The sequence below is a fragment of the Bactrocera oleae genome, chromosome 2 (genome assembly GCF_042242935.1).
Source record: "Bactrocera oleae isolate idBacOlea1 chromosome 2, idBacOlea1, whole genome shotgun sequence".
In the NCBI taxonomy this organism is placed as follows: domain Eukaryota; kingdom Metazoa; phylum Arthropoda; class Insecta; order Diptera; family Tephritidae; genus Bactrocera; species Bactrocera oleae.
Genome location: NC_091536.1, coordinates 75,067,542 through 75,091,715, shown reverse-complemented (window position 1 = coordinate 75,091,715; position 24,174 = coordinate 75,067,542). Strand labels below are relative to the sequence as shown.

General features: G+C 33.6%; 1 protein-coding gene across 6 annotated transcripts in view; it reads left to right on the top strand.

The window, feature by feature from the left end:
* Positions 1-24,174, top strand: part of Ptp99A (Protein tyrosine phosphatase 99A) — a 404,350-nt gene that overhangs the window by 19,016 nt on the left and 361,160 nt on the right. For all 6 annotated transcript variants that reach the window (XM_070105688.1, XM_070105687.1, XM_070105686.1 and 3 more), the window contains exon 2: positions 5,211-5,906. In XM_070105688.1, coding sequence (XP_069961789.1) covers positions 5,786-5,906 — 121 coding nt within the window. In that variant the 5' untranslated portion in view covers positions 5,211-5,785. The remainder of the gene's footprint in view (positions 1-5,210; positions 5,907-24,174) is intronic.

The window sequence follows — 24,174 nt, the reverse complement described above, 5'->3', positions numbered from 1 at the left end:
ACAAATAGCATTTCTGACATGCAAAATCGTCTCTCAATGACTTCAATTCATATGTCACCCAATCTATTAGCTTTTGAATGTATCCGGCTGCTTTTAATTGTTTTGATATGGTTGCTTAAGACACTTGTAAGTATTCTGCGAGCTTTTTGGCCGGCAGGACATTTTTCGTCTTCCAAACCAAAATTACCACTTTTATATCGTGCAAACCACTTTTGGTATATTCGCTAGAGCATGCGTACCGTAAATTTCCATCAAATTGCGATTATCTTCACACTAAAGTAATGAAGATAAGCTCCCGGCCAAACAATTTTTTCAAGTATTGTACAAAGCTGAACATATTTCAATGAAAAAAATTTGATTGTTTTTCATTCTACAAATTAATGACATATGTATATTGACAAAGACGCACACGAAGAGTAGCTTTCCAATTAGAATAATAATCAAGTTACGACAACTGGCTGGGTTTTACTCGAGCTTTGCAAGCGCTGGGTTACCGTCAGTAATTATGTTTTAGCTGTTAGCCTTTCAAGCGACGTAAGGGCTAGCTGGTACGGGACTAATCGCAAAAGATTTAGCAAAATTTGTGTTTGTTTAGTTCCAATTCTTTTAACTGGACTCATATTTAAGTTGAGTCAGGGAATGTTGCTAGACAGTAGTTCACGACGCTATCTTAGAGGTGGCGAAATAAAATCATCTCAGCACTACTTTCTTGACTGTGAAACTATAACAAAATTTTGATTGAATCACCTCGGCTAACACTCCATTAGCTAGTTCGGAGATGGCTTGGGTATCAAAAACGGTAATCCCAGAAGATTTGGAATGTGCTTAAGATCTTTTGTTTGACCACTTTTAAAGGAATTTGTTTGGATTAAAAAAAAGATATTGTGACATTAATAAGACATGTCTAAATATTTAGTATGTCGTAATAAATTTATATCTAGAGCGAAATTAAACAGTATTTAAAATTTGGTCAAAAAATATAGCCACACTCACAAAGAGTACGTATGCGAACTTATTTATATACACATAAGCTGTTACGCCTCCGCCGCTTCACGTGCACTTTTAGTCTCTTCAAATTCTTTTTTACAGTTGCGAAATTTTTGGCGCTAACTTGTTTCCCGCATTCATTATATACGCACACACGTATATATATAGACACATGTATATATAAGTGTATATATATATATTTTTTCTTGCATGAAAAATGTGTTGCTGCAAAACATTGCATATTTTTGGGCGACCAACAGCTGCGTCAACAAGCGCCAGCAAGCGCCAGCAAGCGCCAGCTAGCAGCAATGAGCACCGTTTTTGTTGTTTTTTTTTAACTTAATTTTTTTCTTTCTTAGCTACGTCACACTGATGTGTTTCTGTGTGTCTGTGCGCGTTTGCGGCTGTTTGTACGCCCGTGGCAACGCTGCCGGCACAGCCGTTCGCTAACTGTGGCATATGTTTGCTGCTGCATTGCCTTATTTTTGTTGCATGTTGCATACGTTGGCACTGTAGCAACTACGTGTGTTTTACTATTCTTGTTTTTATTGTTGTTGTTGCTGTTAAGGTGCTCGTTGGCGTTGTAAGTGTTGCTGGTTGCATTGCACTTCTTTCTTGCTTTGCTGTGTGGCAAGCGGTTTGCTACCGATTTTGAATTCTTTTTCAACCTTTGCGGACTTTTTAACTGTTTGCGGTTTTTTCTTCCTATATTACCGTGTGGTGTGTGGGAATATTATATATTTGCTTGCAACACAGTGTGTTGGTAGCTCATAGGAAGTCTCTGTGTGTGTGCATGTGTGTGTATGTGTGTGTGTTGGACAAATATAGCACCTGGTCGCACTGTAGCGGCATATTTTCAGGACTTTGTCGGCGCAGCGCCACTCCAAAGCCGCCAATTAACTTTTCAGCTGCTGGCAAAGCGCCGGAACATGCTCTGCAACTGTCACTGTGTGTGTGTGTGTTTACGCAGTTTGCGCTTTTCGCGTTTCTTGCGCTGTTATGTAATTTATTTTTATTTCTTTGGTTTACAGCGGCTGCTGCAGCCTCGAAAGTTTTTACTAACAAGCTTTCAGTTAATTTTGGTGCTTTCCTGGAATTTATTTATTTTTTTAGACACTTTCTTTTGCGTTGACCTCTAGCTGTAGGTTATGAGTTTTTTAACGAATTGGTTGTTATCACTTTCAAGCTTTTGTTTCCGAGATGAGCTTGGTTTTTGTTCAAAGACATTTTTACTGCTGAAATATTATCGAGGTTCGATGTCAAGCCATTTTTCTGGAGAAATTGGGTTAAATTTTTTTTTTTACAATTTTCAATTTCTTTTGAGAGGAAAGTAGTTTTTTATTTTAAGGAAAATGTAGAAATTGACTGTAGTAAAAAATCTACCGATAAGTCTTTTCACGAGATCAACGTCATTCAAGGTCAAATACCATAATTTTTAACTCATTGTATTATAACAATTTTCGGGTTCTAAAAAGGCCTGGAGTTGTGAGTGCTATTAAAGAGTGTAAAAGTAGCGACCTAACTGTACGAAAAGATACCTAAACTCATAAAAGCATTACTTAATTATTTATGTTTTAGTTCTTTATCAAGGTATATTACTGGATATGCTAAGTTAATTGAAACTAAGCAAAATTAATTCTCATTCATTATGAAATTATCAAGTAATTGTATTAGAATTCAGGAAGCCAAAAAAGACTACCAGAAAAAGTGACCAAAAAATATAAGAGCACTTTATAAAACCAAGCCTCATCAATTAGTAAAGATACCAGTATCATAGCTTATGAAAAGTTGTACGATACAACTTGCTCCATTCAAAATATTGCTGTCTCAAACACGTCAAATTCTTGTAAAATATCACATTATTTTACAAAGAGATAGTCTCTGTTATGCGCTAATGGATAGATCTAGGCATTTCTCTGTTGAATATTTATATCCAAAAAATTACTCTCGTCTGAAGATAATTAGTTCAAAAGGAGATATTGTTTAAATGAGGCAGTATCGTTACTTTCTGTCAATCCATAAAATTAGTCAAAAACCCTATTTTAATTACGAAAAGTAAGCATATACTCGGTCTTCCTATGTTTCTCTACAATCAAGCTTAGTCATTGTCAAAAAGTCGAAAATGCCTAAAACACATTTAAATCTGATTTTGAAAATGGTAGCATCTTACCTAACTCTTAGGACACAATCTAAAACTTTCAAGGTATTAGAATCCTCAGGCTCTGTTTACTCCTTTTGTACAGAAGACAGATTAATTATAAAGTTTACTAAAAAGAAATCCAATATTTTTCCAATAGATGACTTTAGTAATCTGTACACGCGATGTATAAACACCATCGAATTACAATTTATGTATGTTTTATAATTGCTTGACTTAACTTTTTTTTTTTTGCATATTTTACAGCGTTACTTTGAGAATGGCGAAAACGAGAGCCAGTTTTCAATTTCGGTTTCGTCGATTCCGTTCCGCTAACTTTGCTGTCAAAGAGGCGCAACGATCCAGAAGACCAATTATCGAACATATCGATAAAATGATAAAAATTGTGAAGTCCGACCGTCATGAAGTGTATGTGTACCACACGAATTAACACGAAAAAAACCTCTTGAACCGAATTATCATCTGCGACTGGCTACTGAATTGCAACAAAAGCGATCCATGTTTGAGGTGATGGTTACTGTTGATGAAAAGTGGGTAACTTACTACAACGTCCAGTGAAAATGGTCGTGTTCAAACCGGCGCAAACGGTACACCCGCCAGAATTGAAGTTCATAAAGGTTTTGCTATGTGTCTCTTGGGTTTGGCAGGGAATCATCTACTATGAGCTGCTCCTCTTCGGCCAAAGTCGTATCCGTACTCTCAACATTCGGAACGCGTGCTTTTTTCGTCCAAATGCGGCCAGCTTTGGTCACTAAGAGAGGAATTTTATTTCGTAAGGATAACGATAGGCCACGCAAATCGATAGTTAGTTGTTAAAAGCTTCAGGAGCTTGATCGAGGGATACAGCCACCTTATATATTGGATCTGGCATCAATTGATTACTACCTGCTCCTGTCTATGGCGATTGATTTTGCTGGTGAAAATACGCCTCAAGAAAAGCTGGTGAAAATCGACTGTCCGAGTTGGTTGCCAATCGGCATGAGTGTACCTAAAACCATACATTTTTATACTTTTGCAACATGTTGCTACAGAGTGTAAGAGTTTTGTTCACCCAACGGTTGTTTGTATAACACAAAACTAATCGAGATAGATATAGGGATATAATAAATAATATAAATAATAGGATGATGAGATGAGCTGAAATCCGAATGACTGTCTGTCCGTCCGTCCGTCCATCCATCCATCTGAAATTACTTAAACTCCCATAAACTATTTAAATAATTTTTGTTTTTTTCGCTGGCTTTGATCCTTGCAAGAGTATAGAATATTTTGTTAGCCCTTCCTTACTTGTTTATAGTGATAATGTTAGCTAAAGAAGCCAACTAAACTTCTTTCTACTGCGAGAAGGATTTCATAGAAGCGTCCAGTCTTCATTATTTATTCGGCACTTTGATTGTTCTGGCAACCTAGTAGCCAGTGTTATTATACTTTAGCGTATCTTACTTTGATATTATATATTATATCATATTCAAATATATTTCTCTCTACAAGTATATTAGCCTTAGCAGTGGTATTTTTCTACATTTAATTGAACTCAATATTCATTTATCCGTATGCTTTTGAAGCGATTAGAATGAAATTTAAATATTTTGCCGAAAGTAATTGACGAGTTTCGGGTTACATTTTTTTTAAACTTTACAATCCATTTCCCAAGTTTATCCAAGATGAAGAGGCTAGCCACAATAATGACTTGTGACTTGTTAATTAAAATGTGCACACATAATTAGTGACAAGTGATATGTGAAAAGTGACAAGTGGTGACATGTGATAATATGACAAATGACAAGAAAAAAATTATAATGTCAGATGTAAAAGGGGTGGCTGATAACAGTTAATTACTGAAGTTTATCCCAAAAGTCGACATTGGCAATACTACTACTTTACAATCATTATCTGTTTATGATTATTTGCAATAGTTTTTTTTTTAGCACAAATATAATATTATATATATTTAAAGTTTTTCGACCTAAATGCCATTTAAATATTATATAAATACATTTTCTGAATATCAAAAAAAAAAAAAAATCAATATATTAAACATTTATTTTTTTCTATTTACTTGCAGATTTCTCTGAACATAACGCAAGAAATCGCATTAACATGTAAATGAAATGTGCATCATAAAAAGTTGTTGTAATACGTTAAACGCCTAAACAGCTTATATGAAGAGAAAAACAAGCGAAAGAAAAAGCAAATAATTTTATTTAGCAAATACGATTACAATAATAGCAGAATCATTAGATTACATAGAGAAACCAACAACAAACAAAAAGTGAAAATCTAGTAGAAGCCGTAAAAAATAACAAAAACACACAACTTAAAACATCCACTGCTACAAATATTGCCAACACAAGCAGGAGTCATTAAAAACACGGAAGTGGGCTGCGGACAGCCGAAAATAAAATTAAAAAGTTAAATACCAAACAAAAAAAAAATTGGTGAAAGATTTAATGTCCAGGCATTTTTGAGTGGCCAACAGCGCGTCGAATCCCAACAACTCACCAATCCACCCACAAAAGCTGTCAGAAGTACGCAACAGAGTTCGTTTATAAGTGACGCATGTGCGTGTGTGTGCGCATCTAGCCAATAGCCAATTGAGCAGCAACAAAACGTCGTTACAACAACAGTAACAGCAGCAAGATGACGCTACGCATTTCAGCGAAATATAAAAATCATCTCGGCCTCATAATTTATGGTTTTGCTGCGCTGTTGCTGCTGCTGACAGCAGCGCCGTTGGGCAGTCAAGCGGGGCGTATATTTGGTGAGTGAACAGTTGCAATAACAATCATTAAATTTTTACATTTTATTTAAGCATTTCTCCACTCATTTGTCGATGTTACTTTCGGCCTTCTCACTCTAACAAAGTAATCCACCCACCAGTATGATTACTTTTTGCAGCTACTGTACTTATTTAGTAACATTTAATGTACTTGAAGATATTATAGCGACTTTTGTTGTTTTTGTTCTTAATTAACTCAGTATTACAGCGCGGATTTTCTAATTAAGTGTTAAATTGCGTGTGATTGTAAGGCGGTACGCACACGCACACGAACTCACGCGTGCTCGTGCACCACCTGCTGCCACCGCAATGAGTTGCATCTCTTTCTACTTCATGTAGACTATCATTACAAGTACTTTCGAAAATCTTTCATTTAATTTTGTTGGCTCAGTGGCAGTCGCAGTGTGGGTGTCACTGCCCGCCTCTCCCACTCTTCAAATATGCTTATGTCACTAGCTTTGCTCACTGCTTTGTGGCCTCTTTGTAAAATTTCTATTATGTGTTTAAGCGCCTTTAAGTATGTATCGTAATTATATTTGCATAAAATATTAGTTGTGACACATAAGTAGTTAATAGTTAAAGTTGGGTGTCTGGAAACCCAGCAGAACAAATTTTTATTGATTTTATAAGAAATTTATTAGTTGGTGGCATGGTAGAAGGGCGAAATACGCAGTAAAGCGCAGTTAATAAGCCCCAGTTCTCTAGATTTTATTTCTTATTGGCGATTAGGCGAGTTTTCGGAATACTAGATAGTTAATATAATTCCCTATAGATTTCGTAAACTCATCATACATTTAATAGTACGCTCAAAATAACTTTTGATCTTCTTTCGTTACTAAAAATTAAATTTATTGTCATTCAAATTATAAGAAAACTAGGAGAGTACCAACTTTATAAACTCGGAGATCGCATTATTTTGTGATTTTAAAAGGCATTGAGTAAACAATAAATATTTCGGTGCTGTGTCACTCTTATAGACATTCAAATCCCTTAAAGGTGGTGCTGATCTTCTCCTTTTCTTATATAATAAAAACTTAAATCAAGTGTCTGGAATCCCAGCAACGAGCAGTGAAAATTTACTGGAGAAATTAATAATACAAAGTAAAAACTACAAATTACAAATTACAAATTACAAATTAAAAATTAAAAATTACAAATTACAAATTACAAATTACAAATTACAAATTACAAATTACAAATTACAAATTACAAATTACAAATTACAAATTACAAATTACAAATTACAAATTACAAATTACAAATTACAAATTACAAATTACAAATTACAAATTACAAATTACAAATTACAAATTACAAATTACAAATTACAAATTACAAATTACAAATTACAAATTACACATTACAAATTACAAATTACAAATTACTAATCACAAATTACAAACTACAAATTATAAATTACAAATTACAAATTACAAACTGCAAATTACAAAACTGCAAATTACAAATTACAAATTACAAATTACAAATTACAAATTACAAATTACAAATTACAAAAAACAAATTACAACTTACAAATTACAAATTACAAATTACAAATTACAAATTACAAATTACAAATTACAAATTACAAATTACAAAATACAAATTACAAATTATAAATTATAAATTACAAATTACTAATCACAAATTAAAAACTACAAATTACAAATTATAAATTACAAAAAACAAATTACAACTTACAAATTACAAATTACAAATTACAAATTATAAATTATAAATTACAAATTACAAATTACTAATCACAAATTAAAAACTACAAATTACAAATTATAAATTACAAATTACAAATTACAAATTACTAATCACAAATTACAAACTACAAATTACAAATGATTAGTGATAAATTCCAAATAACAAATTACAAATTACAAATAACAAATTATTCTTTATCTTCATGTGTATGAAATTACTTGCTTTGTATTTATACCATAGATATATTATCTATTTCGTAGCACCATATCTATAGCAAAGCTTTCCTATTACATCTATTCTCCGGGGAGTCTTATTTTCGGACTCCGAATAAAAGTTAATTGCACCATACTATACATAAATACACACATATACAAAGTGTAATAATAAAAAAAAATATGAATTACCGTAATTATGTTAATAAATGCAAACTACCTTCGAGCAATTGTGCCATCGAGATAATTAGGAAATTGTGCATATATAATTTTATGGGTTAAGCAGTAATTACAAATTATACAATATTGCTGATTTGACAATTACCGTTATGTAAAAATATGATGTGCTTAAGAGAAAACCATTAAATGCGAGAAAATGCGATCAGTTGTGTAGAGATTAGACTTTAGTTCTTGGTATTGGATATTATTTAAGGTTATGTTTTTAGGAGATTTCGTGGGGATAAAAAGAAATATATATATTTTATTACAAATATTGTATTGCAAATAAATGCGGAATTAAATATACATCTAGAAACATTCATAAACATATAAGACACAAAAACACTAAAATGCAACACTGCACATTTTTTTTAATCGCCAATTGCCTCTAAATGTTTTTTCGAGTATATATTCAGGTCTTAGGTTTGTAAAAATAAATTAAAAAGGGTCGACAGACACATGTTTCCGTAAGAATGCAATACTTTTTGTCACTTTCACGTGAAATACATGTACTACTGTTTGCCCCTGGCGCTCAGCAAGTGCTGCTGCAGCATAGTGCAGTAACAAAAAAATTATAGCAACATAAACAAATTGCCGCAAAACAACCGCAAAAATTAGGCCAAATGTCGGCGCAAATGCTGGACAAAAAGTGTCCAAACATAGTATGCTGCAATAACAAAAGCAACAACAACAACAATTAACATCAGCCAGTGGGTGTAAGCAAGCATAATGGCGCACAAACAAACGCTGCAATGGCGCCATACGGAAAAAGGCACTGTCGCGGCGCCTAAAAGCAGGCAAGCAGAAAAATAGCTACAAAAGCGGCAGAAAAAATATTTATTATACATGTAACTATTTTCATGTCTGTCCAGTGAATGTGCAAAAATGTAGTGCAGAAAAATAACGGTTTTTTCCCCGATATATCTGTGTGTGTTTGTGGGTGTGTATGTATGTGTATATACATACAGCAAACATATGCAATTTGTCCTTTGCTGCAGCGTGTTGCTACTTAAATACTTGCTGTAAAAGTAAATTTCCAGCATTTAAGTGCGCTTTGCACGTTCTCGCCCACAAAATGTGCAATTGCACTTTTCAATTTTTTTTTTCGTTGCAATTTTTTTATTATTATTTTTTCTTTGTACTGCATTTGCACCGTTAGGCCATTTGCTGCATTTGACAGTGGTTTTTCGTTATACCCACTAGGTGTTTCTATTGTAATAATTGCAACAACTTTTTTCATTCATTTTTTTTTTTTTTTAATTTATTGGGTACCAACATGGAGGTAATTGAATTTTTTCCACAAACACAGAAAAAAAACAAGACTTACATGCTTGAAAGCTAGAAAAAATTAATGATGCATATGTTAACAAAGATAAATAATTTTTATGGCATAGGTTACGTAGTGGAATTAATTGTTTAAAATAATTGCATTATAATTGCAAGTAATCAAGACGTGAAAATATTGTAGTAATTAATCAATAAGTTATAATAAATAATAATAAGTGAAGGCGTGGCATGTCAGTTAAAATATGTGAAGCGTTAAAGCTTAAAAATTGAAATAAAACAATGAAAAATGTGAGCAGAACTATGCGTGCCAGAAGTAAAATCTAGTTGAGCGTATTTTAAATATTGAATTCTGGCAGCGCTAAGTTCGGGTGTGACCGAACATTTTATACTCTTCAAACTTGCAAGGAACAAAGTCGGCTAAATACTATTAGGTGTTGACAAAACTTTATATTAAAAAATATTGCAATAGAATTCAACATTTGTTATTCGACGAAATCTTGAATGGATTACAATCAAATTTGTTATTTTATAAAGTTATATTATAGATCATAGGCTAATTTAGTTTAATTACTAGAATTTATTTCCCGTCAGCTAAAATAGTGTCAAATCAATAAAAAAAAATAGCAGCAGGCATTGGGGTCCCCACATTCGGTAACTGGGGGCTTGAATAGTTATGGTCCGATTTTGACAATTCTTTGGTGCTTGATTTGTACACTACAAGTTTAAAAGAACATGTGTACCAAGTTTCATCAAGGTATCTTCATTTTTACTCAAGTTATAGCTTGCACAGGCGGACGAACGTACAGACAGTTAATCTTCTAAAAATTTCTTCTAAAAATATTTCTAAATTTTTTCTGTTATTATATATTAAATTTGTAAATTTAATTGATTAACATTTTTTTAACAGCTGGCAACCCCCTTCAGTGTCTGTATTGTAATATTTAATAATTCTTAAAAATGTGTTGTGTAAAAACAAAAATTGCTGGCAACCTCCTATTAAGTATCTCACGGAGAAAGCTGTTTGTTTTCATAATTTGTGCCAATATTGTAATATTTGATAATTTCATAAATTTAATTAAAAAATTTAAACAGGTGGCAACCTTTTTCATAAATTAGCTAATCATAACTATTGTTCTGTTTCTTTCGACACTTAACTTTTGTTAATTTGCTCAATTTATCATCTGCTTAAAATAATTTGTTTGAACAGATGGCAGACTTCGTCGTTCGTTCCTTCTAATATAAGCCTTTTAAATTTTGAGCGTTATAATACCCATGTCGCACACTTTCTGTATGCTATTGTAGCTTGAAGCAAATAAAAGTTGACAACCTTCTTCGAAAGCTTATAAGTTAACTTTATTTTTAAATTTCGAAGTATTTTACACTCACATATGTACATATAAACTTTATTTGGTGATTACCAAAGTAAGCGCAGTCGAAGCGATTCCCATCCCAAAGAAATTCAGAATAAGCACATAAATTGATCTTTTCTAAAAAATTTTAACTTGAATTCTGAATATAATAGTTTCGTTTAACTTTAGATAAAACAGATTTTGTCGAAATACTTTTGTAAAAGGTTGAGGACTGAACTTAGTTTAGATGCTTACTTTTTCGCAGTATTTAGTGATCACCAGTAGCCTCGTGACCATATGCTTATGCTCTTAATTCTCTACTGGTCCCTATTTACTGTTTTTATGACTTGAACAGGGTTTGTTGTGGAGTTTTTAGCTTCGAGAAGGAAGTATCAGAGACCCTTAAAAATATAGATGAAATGATCAGCATGATGAGCTGGGTAGATTTAGACATGGCCCTCTATCTGTCCATCTGTCTGTATATACGGGGACTAGTCCCTAAGTTTTTGAAATGTCGCTCTAGAATTTTGCATACTTCCTTTTCTGCCAAAGAAGCTGCTGATTTTTTGGAACCGACGTTATCAGACCACTATAGCATATAGCTGCCATACAAACTGAAGGAACGGAAACTTGTCGAGATATCTTTATCGAATTTGGCACGGAATATTGACCAAAACAACAGTACAATCGCCGAAGAAACTATTCTGATCGGACCACTATACTATATACCACTATAAAGATACAGAAAATCTTTCTCCTCTTTCAAACTCCCAAAATGCCAAAACGTATGCAACGAATAGTAAAATATCTTCGCAACACACCAGAAACTGCCTACATTTGGGCGCAAAGTTGCATAATTAAAGCGACTAGGAGAAGAAGCAAAAATATAAACGACAAATATAATAAAAAGTTTCTTACAACATTTTAATACGCTTAATTAAGATTTACATTAATGCCATTATAATACATTAACTGTAATTACATAACATGAAACATAAAAAAAAAATTTGCACTAAAATTAATTGAAGTTAAAATGTATATTGAGCGCCAAATAGCGAACTGCAAATTTGTAATCTATAATCTAACGGTATTTCACACCATGCATATATGCCGCGAGTGCGAACAGTCTGCAATAACCATTGGCCAGCCAGCAGTTAGTGTGAGGCTGCTGTGCAATCAAATTAATAAAATCACTTAAGCCCTTTACAGGTAGCGGACACACATACTTGCACACACTGGCATAAGACCCATACCACACCAAACACAGGCGTACACACACACACACACACTTGCACGCAAAACGGCTTAGATGCGACACTCTCTAATGCAAAATTTGCTTGCGGCGTAAATGTAAATTAAATAAAAGCAAACTTTCCACACACACACACTCACGCTTTAATCACCTATGTGTACCACACACGGCTATGTTGCTATTGCTTCAACGTTAAAAGCCCTCTCTGCACTTGGCTTGACTGTGGCGAGCGGAAGAGCACCCGATATTTGCACGGCTGTTCGACTAATGAATAATTAAGAATTTCTAGCAATGATGCGACACAGTGTTTGCTAATGTTCACCCACCCACACAGACACACACACATGCACAGGTGCGCAGCGGTGACTACGCATGGTTGCATGAAGTTCAGTATACAAAATTGCAGCGTGTAAATGAAAGTATCGGACCTCTACGGCTGAGTGTGGCAACTTCCAGCAATGTAAATGTGTGTATGTATATTTTCTGGCTCACATGAAACTAATATTTTAAGTTTTATATTGCCTTTATTGTTGTGGGTTATTTTACGAAGCGGTCCACGAACCACATAAATGCTAGTGAGCGTGTGTGTGTATATATGTATGCGTTTGTATTTTTCGACCAAGCGAAAAACAACCAGCGTTGCACAGCAGCTCACTAGCACTCTTAACAACAACATAGTGCCACAAAGAATACACAAATAACGGTATGCATGTGCAAGAGCGCACCCACTGCGACCTTTCGGCTGCGCCACAGTCAATTGGTGTACATCTGTGTATGCGTTCGCATAGCGGTTGTCATAGCTGTAACTTTGCTGCCACCATTTTTTTTTACCATTACTTTGTTTTTACTTCATAAAATTACTTTTGATTGCATGTGTGGTAGTTTATTTACAATATATTCACATTTATCTACCTAAAAAAGTTACGTATACGACCGGGTGGTCATGTGGCTTGCAATATATGTAAACGAAAATGTTGCATGAATATTTAGATGGAATTTTGCTACAAAAAATTTTCAATAAAAGCATTTTCGGTGAAATTATTAGTTTTAATATAAATATAACGGTAGTTTGTAGTCGCTTGCAACAACGTGTGTCTTGGCAGCCGTTCGATATATTTTCAAAGTGGAAGTGCAATTATTTCAATTTTTAGTTTGGATTTTCAAGCGCATTCGGCACTTAGTTTAGCTTTATTTACTGTTTAGAACACGAGCTTAACAATATTTGGCAGAAAATTTTAAATTTTTTACAGAGAACTAAAAATATTTTGCAGAAATTTAGAAATATTTTGCAAAAAGTTTAAAAGTATTTTGCAATAAATTAAAAATATTTTTGTTGTAAAAATGTGAGTTTCATTTGAAAAATGCAATTAGTGGCTACCATTTTAGTACATTTTGTATTTGCAGTCAACCGATCGGTTTATTACTGCTTTTAATATATTATTATTTAACTAGAAAACAATATATAATATCTATAAATTGAACATAAAAGATTTAATGACCTGTTTTGCAGTCGATATACTTGCATAAAACAAAACTCAAATTTCTGAAAAAATTTATATAAAAAATGTATTTCAATTTTATAAATTCTCTGGTTATCAATACTAGCATAAAAGAATACTCGTATTAATGAAAAGAAACATGGTAAACGTTACGCATAAAAGGGTATAAAAAGATCTTTATCAGTTTGTATGACAGCTATATGCTATAGAAGTCTGATTCGTTTCTTCGGAAATTAATGGTTTCTTTGGAAATTGATCTATGCCAAATTTTGTGAAGATATTTCATTAAATAAAAAAGTTTTTCATGCAGCACTTGCTTATGATCGTTCAGTTTGTATGGCAGCTATAACTCATAGTGCTTTGATCTCGACGGTTTTAACAAATGAGCAGCTTCTTGGAAGAAAAAGTACGTTCGCAAAATTACATATCGCTATCTCAAAAACTAAGGGACTAAATCGACTCAGCTCGTCACGCCGGTCAGTTATGCATTCGTATATACCCTATTCAGGGAAACGATTTACTCTGTGTTTTGGGGAAGCTAAAAATACTTACAATGGATTTGCAAATCCCTGAAAAGCTAATTGCGTCAAAACCATTATAAGTCATTTCAAACGAAATAGTCGATGAAATTCGAAAGCAGAAAATGTTTGGCTGCCCGATAATGGTGAAAGATATATTGACGAAAATGGAGTCTAACGACATGACGCACCGTGACGCATTACGAATCGAACTACTAACTTCATGTGCAGAAAATTCCCTAGACATCTGACAACAAACAGAGGTGACATATGACTCCGTCTGACGTTCTTGATGAGTTCGGGTTTTTTGAAAAGCAAAAAGTATGCTTATAATTATCGGACCATAATGAAGTTAAGTCAGACATTCCTAACGAGACCTTCGCTAAGCCGCCTAAAGTTGTTAGAAAGGTGAAGAAAAACGCAATAAAAGGAGAAGACAGCTTGCAAAAATTGTAATGGCACACTCTATTCTATTCTATTTTTAAATTGTTGAAACTTTTAAAAGACGAGGATGATTGCCCCTAGAGTTTTGCTATTTCTATCTTCTTAAATAGGTCTTTGGTTGTAATTATGGTTGAGTTGAAACCCTTAAAAGCCTTGGATGATAGCCCAAAAGTGTTGCTATTCCTTTCCCTTTTTAAATGAGTTCCGGTTATTGGTTGTAGTTATAGTTGAGTTGTAATTGTTATAAATGCTCATATTTCCGTAAACAGGTTGTTGATTTGAGTGATATGTCAGTTGGAATTCTTAAAAGCCACGGATGATTGCCCGAGAGTTGCGCTGTTTATATACACTTTGAGAGGAATTGCGCTCATTGTTTGTAGTTATAGTTGAGTTGTAATTGTTATAACTGTTGTCCACATTTTTCAGAAACCCGCGCTATTGCTCGCTGTTGATTTAGGTGTCAATTTCACGTATAAAACTATAAAATTTTTATACAGTTATTCAATTTGTGCTTTTAAATAAACTCCGCTTATTCGATGAACGACGTTTCAACTGATGTTTTAGTCGTTGTACTACGGTTATATTGAAGTTGTTGTAATTATTTCAAGATTCACGAACCTCATCCACACTTCCTACTTATACCTATGAATATCTCTATGACTCTCATGTTGATAGTTTTTTGTTATGCTTACATTATTGTCTACATAACGGTAAATAAATATTAATTACAAGTAATGAATACGTGCACATATTTGTCATTTAAATTAACACTTTGCATAATGCATTTACAGACATGTGCGAAATGTCAGAAAATATTGCAAAAATAACAACAACAAACCAAAATAAAAAAATGCAATAAAAAAGTGCACAACTACAACAATGCAATATTGTTAAACACTTTCAATTAAATTATCGAAAAAACATATCAATACAAAAATGTATGCGCAAATAATTGCATTTGATGACAGCAACAACACACACACATCAATATATATGTAATGTGTATTATTTGTAAATAATGATGAGAGTGTATGTGCATTGTTGTACTACTGGAAATCAATTCACGACAGCTCTTTTAATACAACTTCTCAAGGGGGGTCAGTTAACGGTGTTTCTGTCAACTCACTTAATAATGTTGGCATTAATTTGTCAATGACTACAAATGAAATATGTTCCATTTTTAACGATTGGGATCAGTGTTGTTATATACCTGTATATACATTTTACTCGAGTTGTGCCTTCTATTGACACTCGCTTAGAAGGATTTTTAATTTTTTGGTTTCTATTATACAAGTATTTTTAAGTGGACTTTTTCCGGATGAGATTTGTCTGCCAATGAGACTTCATCTAATCAGAGACGTTTGAAATCTTTTTCAACTTTTTCTCTGTCCACTCTCTCTCATGCTCGCTCTTTATTTTTATTTCTTTGTCTTCTTCTTTCCAATCTGTCTGCGCGTCTGTATATGCGCGGGCTAGTACTGCTTTTTTGGAGATATGGATCTTAAATTTTGCAAACGACATTTTCTCCCCAAGGAACTGCTTATTAAGCGGAGTCGCCAATATTGAGTCATTATAGTTTATAGCTACCATACAGACAGATTCGACAAAATATCTTCAACATTGGCAACATATTGGCAACCATACAATCTTTGACACAGATCGTACATATAGCTGCCAAACAAACTGATCGGTCGAAATCAAGTCTTTGAAATGAAAACTTTTTTATTTGATGAGATATCTTCAATAAATTTAGCATACATTATTGTCCAAGCAAACGCTTTAGTCTCCGAATATATGTAATTTTTTGACCGAACCACTATAACATATATATGCCATATAAACTGACCGATCAATATCGAGATAAATCCTTTATACCCTTTTATGCTGTAATAAATGCATATGAGAAGGGTATTAACTAACTAACTCAAAAAAAGTTTTAAGCGCTTCAATTCTCCATTATAGTAATTAAACTTTTTTTTTTTGGGTTTCTTTTAATTTCATTCACAGTAGTCATATTTTCTCATTAAAAAATATACTAATTAAATCCTCAATAATAAACTAATTTAAAAACTCCTTACATTATTAAAGTTTACACACGCACAAATGACTCTGCGTTGACAAAGCGCTAAGTACACTACTTACTACATGGCTCTGCTCCATGCTCCACTAAAATGCTTCGGCAGCAAATGCTTTGTGACAGTGACGAAGGAAGCACTTGAGGGAATTAATTAGCTCGTCATTGTTCTCTAACAAATCATTGATTTGTAAATGTGCAACAGTGTACATGAATTTATATCTGCATGTATTCAAAATGTATGTAGCATATGTATGAAGTGGCCGCTAGAAAGGCACAAAGAGGTTCGTAGTAATAACAGTACCGTTGGTGTTGTCCAATTAGTAACATTTCTGAGCCGATATTTGAAGCATAAAATGTAATCGATCCGCTTTTAGTAAGTAAATATGCTAACGGTATATATAGGTATTATATGGTATATGTAAGCATTAATACATACATTAGGTTAGGGACCGAAAAATTTTTTTTTTGCTTAGCCTGAGGGTAAAATCTGTAGATTATAGAAAAAGAAAAATTTTGAACAAAAAAAAAAATTTTTTCAAACATCTAATATCCCACTCAGTTTTAAAGTAAATTTTCAAGTTAAAAGAAAAAGTTAGTTTTGGTTTAAGCTCTTTACATTTATATAAAAATTATTTGTCCAACAAATTTTTTGTCCTAAAATTTGTTTTTTATAATCTACAGATTTTACCCTCAAGCTTAGCAAAACAGATAAGAAACATGTTTTTCGCTCCACCCTAATAAGCATACTTACATATACACCCACTATATACCTACATAGCCATTGTTCCGTGTCCCACATATATACTCTATATATAGTATTTATGTTAGTTAATAGTTAGCGCATTGTTCGTGTCACTTTGTATGCTCATGCTACAAGCGGTAATAAAGTCAGCAGTGAAATAACAACAATAAATTTATGTAAATGCTGATTAGCCATTCTCTGTATATTTTTTCCTTATTACAACATATATACTCATATACCAGCTAAATATAATACATGTAGCTGCATGTACGTACATGGAACTCAACTGTCAGTTAGCAAACTCAATTTACCACTAATAACTAGATTAATTTCGTTTCTCTTTTCAATTTCAATTCTATTTTTGTTATTAAAATGTTATGACAGCATTCAGATACAATGGCAGTATATGTATGTGTGTGGGTTCAAATGTTTCTCCACAGCGCACAATAGTTGCATACAGTGCGTGTGAAAAGTATTAAAACATAAGCAATAAAATTTATTACTTCGTATTTAATGGGCAGACTTAGTGTGACAGTCTATAAAAGGCGAATTTTGGGAATTTAAAAAATAAAATTTTAAGAATGCACAGTAAGGTATTTAAAGAAAAAAACTAAATATCTTTCGACTTACAGAAGATCTCCGACGGTCCTAAAGAAAGGTGCTCCACTGCGGCAGTGATACCGGCCTTCTCCTTGGATGCAGCCTAAAAACAGAAAATATCTCTGGAAGATAAAGTTCGTGCAATGATCTACCGTCGAAAAGAATATAAAAAACGTTTAATTAGTTATATTATTTGAGATATAGATTTAAAATATTGGTATGTTTTTTTAGAGTTATAAGCTATTGTAGTGTGAAAAAAGAAAGCTTTTCCCAGACCATATATACAATAATAAATGGTTCTTGAGATGATGTGATATCAGGCAACTATCCAAAGTCAGATACTTCAATTAAAGTTATATCTAAAGTGTGTGATTTTTCAACTCTAATATAATATAAAAAACTTGGTTGGCGATCTAAGAACTCTATTGAGGGGTTAGGGGTAGTCAGCATAAAAAAATTACAATACCTTGAAAATATGCTCTGAAAATGCTTTGTCGAGCATAATAATGAAGCCTTCAACCAAAAGCTTGTGTGTAAAATATGCCTAAAAACGATAAATACTAGTTTTACTAACTTAAGATTGTTGCATACAGCACTACTGGTAAATTCAATGAGTACACTGGAATTTGATTCTGGACCTAATTCTCATCGACCATTGGCTACATTAAGTGGCGTTCGGACAGTGTAGACCACAAAGCGACTGATCTTCTTGGTTTTGTATTAGCTTGCTTGTATAATCTTCGGTCGATTGTATATATTTATTACAACTGTTACACTTCCAAGCAAACAGACGATCTTGTACAATATTACCGTAAAGGGTGGAAGAAACTAACCAAAGGTTGTCTTATTTTGGTTGATCGCCGATCATGAGATTAACTTTCAGAGAGATTGATCCACAATTCCTAATAAGAAAGACCCCAGTATATATAAATATTGGCGGGGCATTATGAGCCCTTCACAATCTCTACGGTGCCTAATTTTGATAATCAGCTAATGTTACTGTATAGCGAACCAAGATGCTTCTAACCTTATCGTGGAAAATAAAGATCTTTTCTATTTTGATTATATATTTTAAAACTGATCAGAAATAAAGATCTTTTCTATTTTGATTATATATTTTAAAACTGATCAGTTTTGAAAAATATATTGTTCTGAGATAGCTGAAATATTCAAGAGAGTCTAGAACGAAAGACAAACTAACGTTGTGGCACTTGATTCCTCATAGCCTCATTTTTTACGGTTAAGTAACTGGTATTTTCTGCGGAAGACCAAAACATATGAGTTGAAATACGATCCAGCACCTTAATATATCTGTTCTTTTGTATTTTCGAATAGTATTCGCAATGGACTTCTTCGTGAAGTTTTATTTGGGATACCGGGTTTTGTTTTCTATATAACATAAATATTTTATAATGGTCTCTAAAATTTGAATATAGGTTAGGTCTTAATACCGCAACTTAGAATTGAAATATTCAGTTATTTAATTTGTCTTAAATTGAGAATATAATGAAAATTGCATATCAACCCACTCGCTTATGTAATAATCAATATATACAAAGCGCTGGCAATTTTCTATGAATTTTACTTTTTTACGCATACATGTCAACTTTACTGCCTTCAGCAGTAAATCTTTGCAATTTTTAGTATATTTTCTCGACATTTCCACTAGCAGCACGTTTGAAAGGAAATTCCAATATACTGATTGTTCAACCCACATAACTCAAAATTATACCTTGAACAAAATAGAATAAGTTTGCCACGAAGATTATAACACTCAGAAGGAATCGTCGGATACCTAGTCCCTCAACTCAGCTCTCAGAGATATCCATCTGAAATTATGCAGGCATCCTTTTCTCCTCAAGAAGCCACTCATTTGTGGGAATTGTCGATATCGGATCCTTATAGGAAATATGTCGCTGGCATAAAAACTGATCGGTCAGAAATAAGTCTATGTACGGAAAACTTTTTTATTTCACAAAATATCCGTACAAACTTACTGATCAAAGTCAAGATAAAGACCTTTTTATACTCTATTAAGAAATGCACTGGTGAAATGTATTTAAGTTACGGTGCAGTCCTTTAGTATATTTTGCAAAGAATTGTCTTCAAAAGACTCACTACTCTGCTCCTCGACTGTAACTCTAATAAACTAATAGCAATATTATAAGCATTATTTATTCCATAGCTCGCTCCTTATACCGCCATTTGTGTGCTGCTCTTGTCGAGCTCCTTTAGTATTACGAACTAATCGCTTTTCATTCAATAAAGCTTGACGCTTTTATTTTTAAATAATTAATTTGAAAATGGCGCACACTAATATCCATACACCCACACCCATATATACAGATATTTATTCATATTAAATTCCGCTGTAACGTGGCACCGCAACGCGCCATTTGCCACTTGGGAGCAACCTCCAACACACTATTATTGATGAGCTACATGTTGGACAGCCGCGTTGTCATATTTAATTATTCATATTAAATGCACATTGTGAGCGCTCACTGTAATGTCAACAATTTTAGTTAAGCGCCATTTACGAACGCAAAGCAGGCGACTCCGCTTACAGTTATTCAGTTATGTCGCCCTACGTCATGCTATACAGTTCAGATATGTGCGAGGTATGTGTGTGGCAGAGAGGCGATGTAATATCGTGTATTACAAACTAGCAATTGAATATATTCCTAACGTGGTCACATAATATATAATTTTATTTATATTATTGGTATATTTTCAAACGATGACTTATACTTTTCGCTATTTCTATTGTACAATTTAAGCATTCTGCAGGTCATTGCACTTGAGTACAGTGGTGCGTAGTGATCTTTTTATTGCACACATTTTTTTTTTTTATAGATTATTTCTATATGTAAATACTGTATATAAGTGTCCAGGGATTTAGAATTATTTTAGCTTTTTGTATGATTTAGAGTCGAGGAATGTTCTTAAGCTTAGATCTCAAAAGTAATTTGCTTTTGACTCTATTTAAATGTAAAATATTCGCCTTTATTCCATTTTTGGTAGTCTCTAAAGTTAGCAATCACTAAACTTCTTGCAAAATGGTATTTAGAATCGTTTTCTTCGAAACATGACAGAGTGACTCTATAAGACTACCTTTTCTTTTGTCGTCTGTCAAAACGGTTACTAGAGTAGCATCATATATAATATACAAACCATTATTAGGGATAGACATCCAACCACTGTTTCTAACGAGACATTTTGTTTGGAAAAAATTGAGCCTCAAATTTCAGTGGATCGTTGTTCTGAGATAGCCTTTTTCATTAGTAGAGAATATTCTTTGAAGTGGTCTGGATAATTGAGATTCTCCATCTGTTATACTCTGCGAAGGTTTTTGCTCTACCGTAACTGCTCCAGACTACTACTTTCTTTTGGCACATTTACAATACTTTCTGACTTTCAAAGGCAAGACTACAATATCCGAAGAGATTTTACCGAGCGGACTACTAACGATATAGCTAACATATAAACTGAATAATCACAAATTGATTTTTGAATGGAAACTTATTTACTTGTGAAGAGTATTCCAGCTTCAGTGCATGGGGAGTTAACGTTTTTTCTCATTATGGAGTATTGTTAACAAAAAAAAATAATTATCTTCATATTTTACAAAGCACCACCCACCCACTGTGTGTTCAGCCGTAGCGAACGCGCGCTGCAGTTTAGTTTAACCAATAATTTCATTTACTTAGCGCAGCATAATAAAATGCTCGCCGTTCACTAATTTATTCATTTACCAAATTTAGGCCGCACCCACCGCTCCACTTCGACCCAGAAGTACACATGTAAATATCGATTGAAAATTGCCGCACGGACACGCTCTTACACACACACACACGGCATGCTCACGTATACTTGCCGTCAAGCGCCATTATTTGCGCTTTTGCATTTGTTATTATTTATTATTTGATTGTCATATTAATGTTCGTTATACGTAGCGGCGTTGCTGCGTGTCCGTCACACGCTTACACGCCTGCTAACGCCAACCATTGAATATGTTATTCAATGCAAAATTTAAAACGGGAAAATCCCACTGATGCATACACGGAAGTGTTGGCCTGCGAAATTTGCATACAAATAAATGGCCGCGAGCGGAAAATTTCGTTTTCTATTCATAAAAATTCAAATGCGACGCTTTAATATTGAAATCGAGCTGTTTTTCGGCAATATTGTGGCGCGCTTTTAGGCGCAAACTTTGGCCGTGTACATTTGTTTAGTGCGCGATAATTTTCTGCGAATTGTACGCTTTAATATTTAATAGCACGAGCATTTTAGTAAATTTCTGTTGTAAATATGTGTATATATGTGTGTGAGTGTGCGTGTTAATGTCTTGTGTCACAAATATGTGTGTGAAAACTGGCGGTCGCAAAACAGCGGCGAAAACTAATCAAAGTAATAGAAAGCATTGCCCAACACAATGTGACACATAAACCGAGAAACTGTCAAAATACATACGCATGGAGCTGGAAACAAAAGCAGGGCAACAAGAAAAACAACACAGACATGCCAATTTCGCTTGCGCTCGTGCTGTATTCTGCTCCTGCCAATTACAAGAGTCTTATCTGTTGTTTGCTTGAACTAGTTGGAAAGAAATAAATAAGCCACAAGCTGCGTTGTTGCTAATAGGAGAGGGTAATCGAGGGGGTCCAGGTGTCAAAAGTGCACATATGTGACATTGTGCTTCTACTTCCGCAGTTTACCGCAAGCAAGTGTCTGATACCGTACAAGATATGGAGTGAAAAAGAAAAAAAAAACAACAACAGTTACAAAGCACAATAACAACACAATAAAATAATCTCATAAAAAAGTAGGAAAGGTTCACTTGTCTTCGCAGACAGCAGCAAAGTAAGACGACAACAACAAAAATAACCACCACAACAACAATTACTAAAATAAAAATCAAAAAATAACAATAATAATAACGAAAAACCGCAGAGATTCACTTGCCTTCGAAGCCAGCTTAGAAAAAAACCGCAACAACAGCAACAAAAATGAACAGCGAAAACTCGCTCCTCTCACTGTCAACCAGCTGCGTTGTCATTCACAACTGTTGTTGCTGCCACCGCCACTATCGCTGTTAGCGGCAAGTAATAGCACTATGTAAGCGCAATAGCAAATCCAAGCTCCCTACGGATAGTTTAGGCCTTTAGCTGGCACACAAACACACTCACCAACGCATATATGTGCATGTATGGTGACTTGTACTCAGACGTTATTGAGCACTGTCAAAATATGCCAAACTAACGGCAGCTGTCGCCCTATCGTTTGCCAAAAAACCAAATTGCAAAAGAAAGGTAGCAAACAACAACAACAACAACAACAAAAGCAAAGTGAGAAAGAGTGAACAGAAGGAAAATTGCGCTGGCAAGCGTTTTGATAGATATGCAGATTAATATGCCAACAGGGCCAAAGTTAGCATGTGTATAAAACATGACAGCGGCGGCTTAGGCAAAAACAAGATACCGCTATGCGGAGCACTGTATGTGTGTGCGTGTTTGTGCATATGTACAAATGCTTGTAACTCGTTGGTGGATCGAATGTGTGGCAAAAAATTAAAGTGGAATTGTTTATGTCGAAAATGATTTAAGCCTATTTAATATTAAGTGCCTGACAATAAATGCAAAGTGTAATAATTTTATATATTTTTGTCGTAATCTAAGAAGATTTATCGAAATTGGATTGTTTAATGTGAAGTGCTTGGTGGCAAATGATAAATTATTATGCGTAGTGAGAGCAGCGTTTAGGAAATCAAAGATTTCTTGTTGAGCACATGATATATTAAATTTTTATTGAGAAAATATGCTTTTTATATTTACATTTTCGTTATATATCCTTATGTTTTATATCACTCCAACGCAATATATTTATTTGGGATATTTAAAATGATTACAATAATTTTTGATATTCCTTCTAACTAATGAGAATTTGGATGATCCTAAACACGGTATATTTTGCTTCTGAATGCACGGTAAAGGCATGCTCGGTATACCAAAATCTTTAACGAAGAAAAAAATTCAGTTTACGATCACTAAATGTTTCACATGTCCATATATATATATATATATATATATATCTGTATAGCAATATGTTCTACTAATACTATTACTTTTATCTTAGATTCAAGCTTGTATCGATTCAAAATCTTAAAATACTGCGCCAAGTTGATTGAGCTACTTTAGTGCTTAGTACAAAATTATTGCATAAAATTCGTTTAGATGTTAGTTGGTTAGACGATATTAAATTTGCATTAACTTACACCGAAAATTTATTTATTTCACAAAGAAGATATTTGTAATAATTATCTCAAAAATGAAATCTTC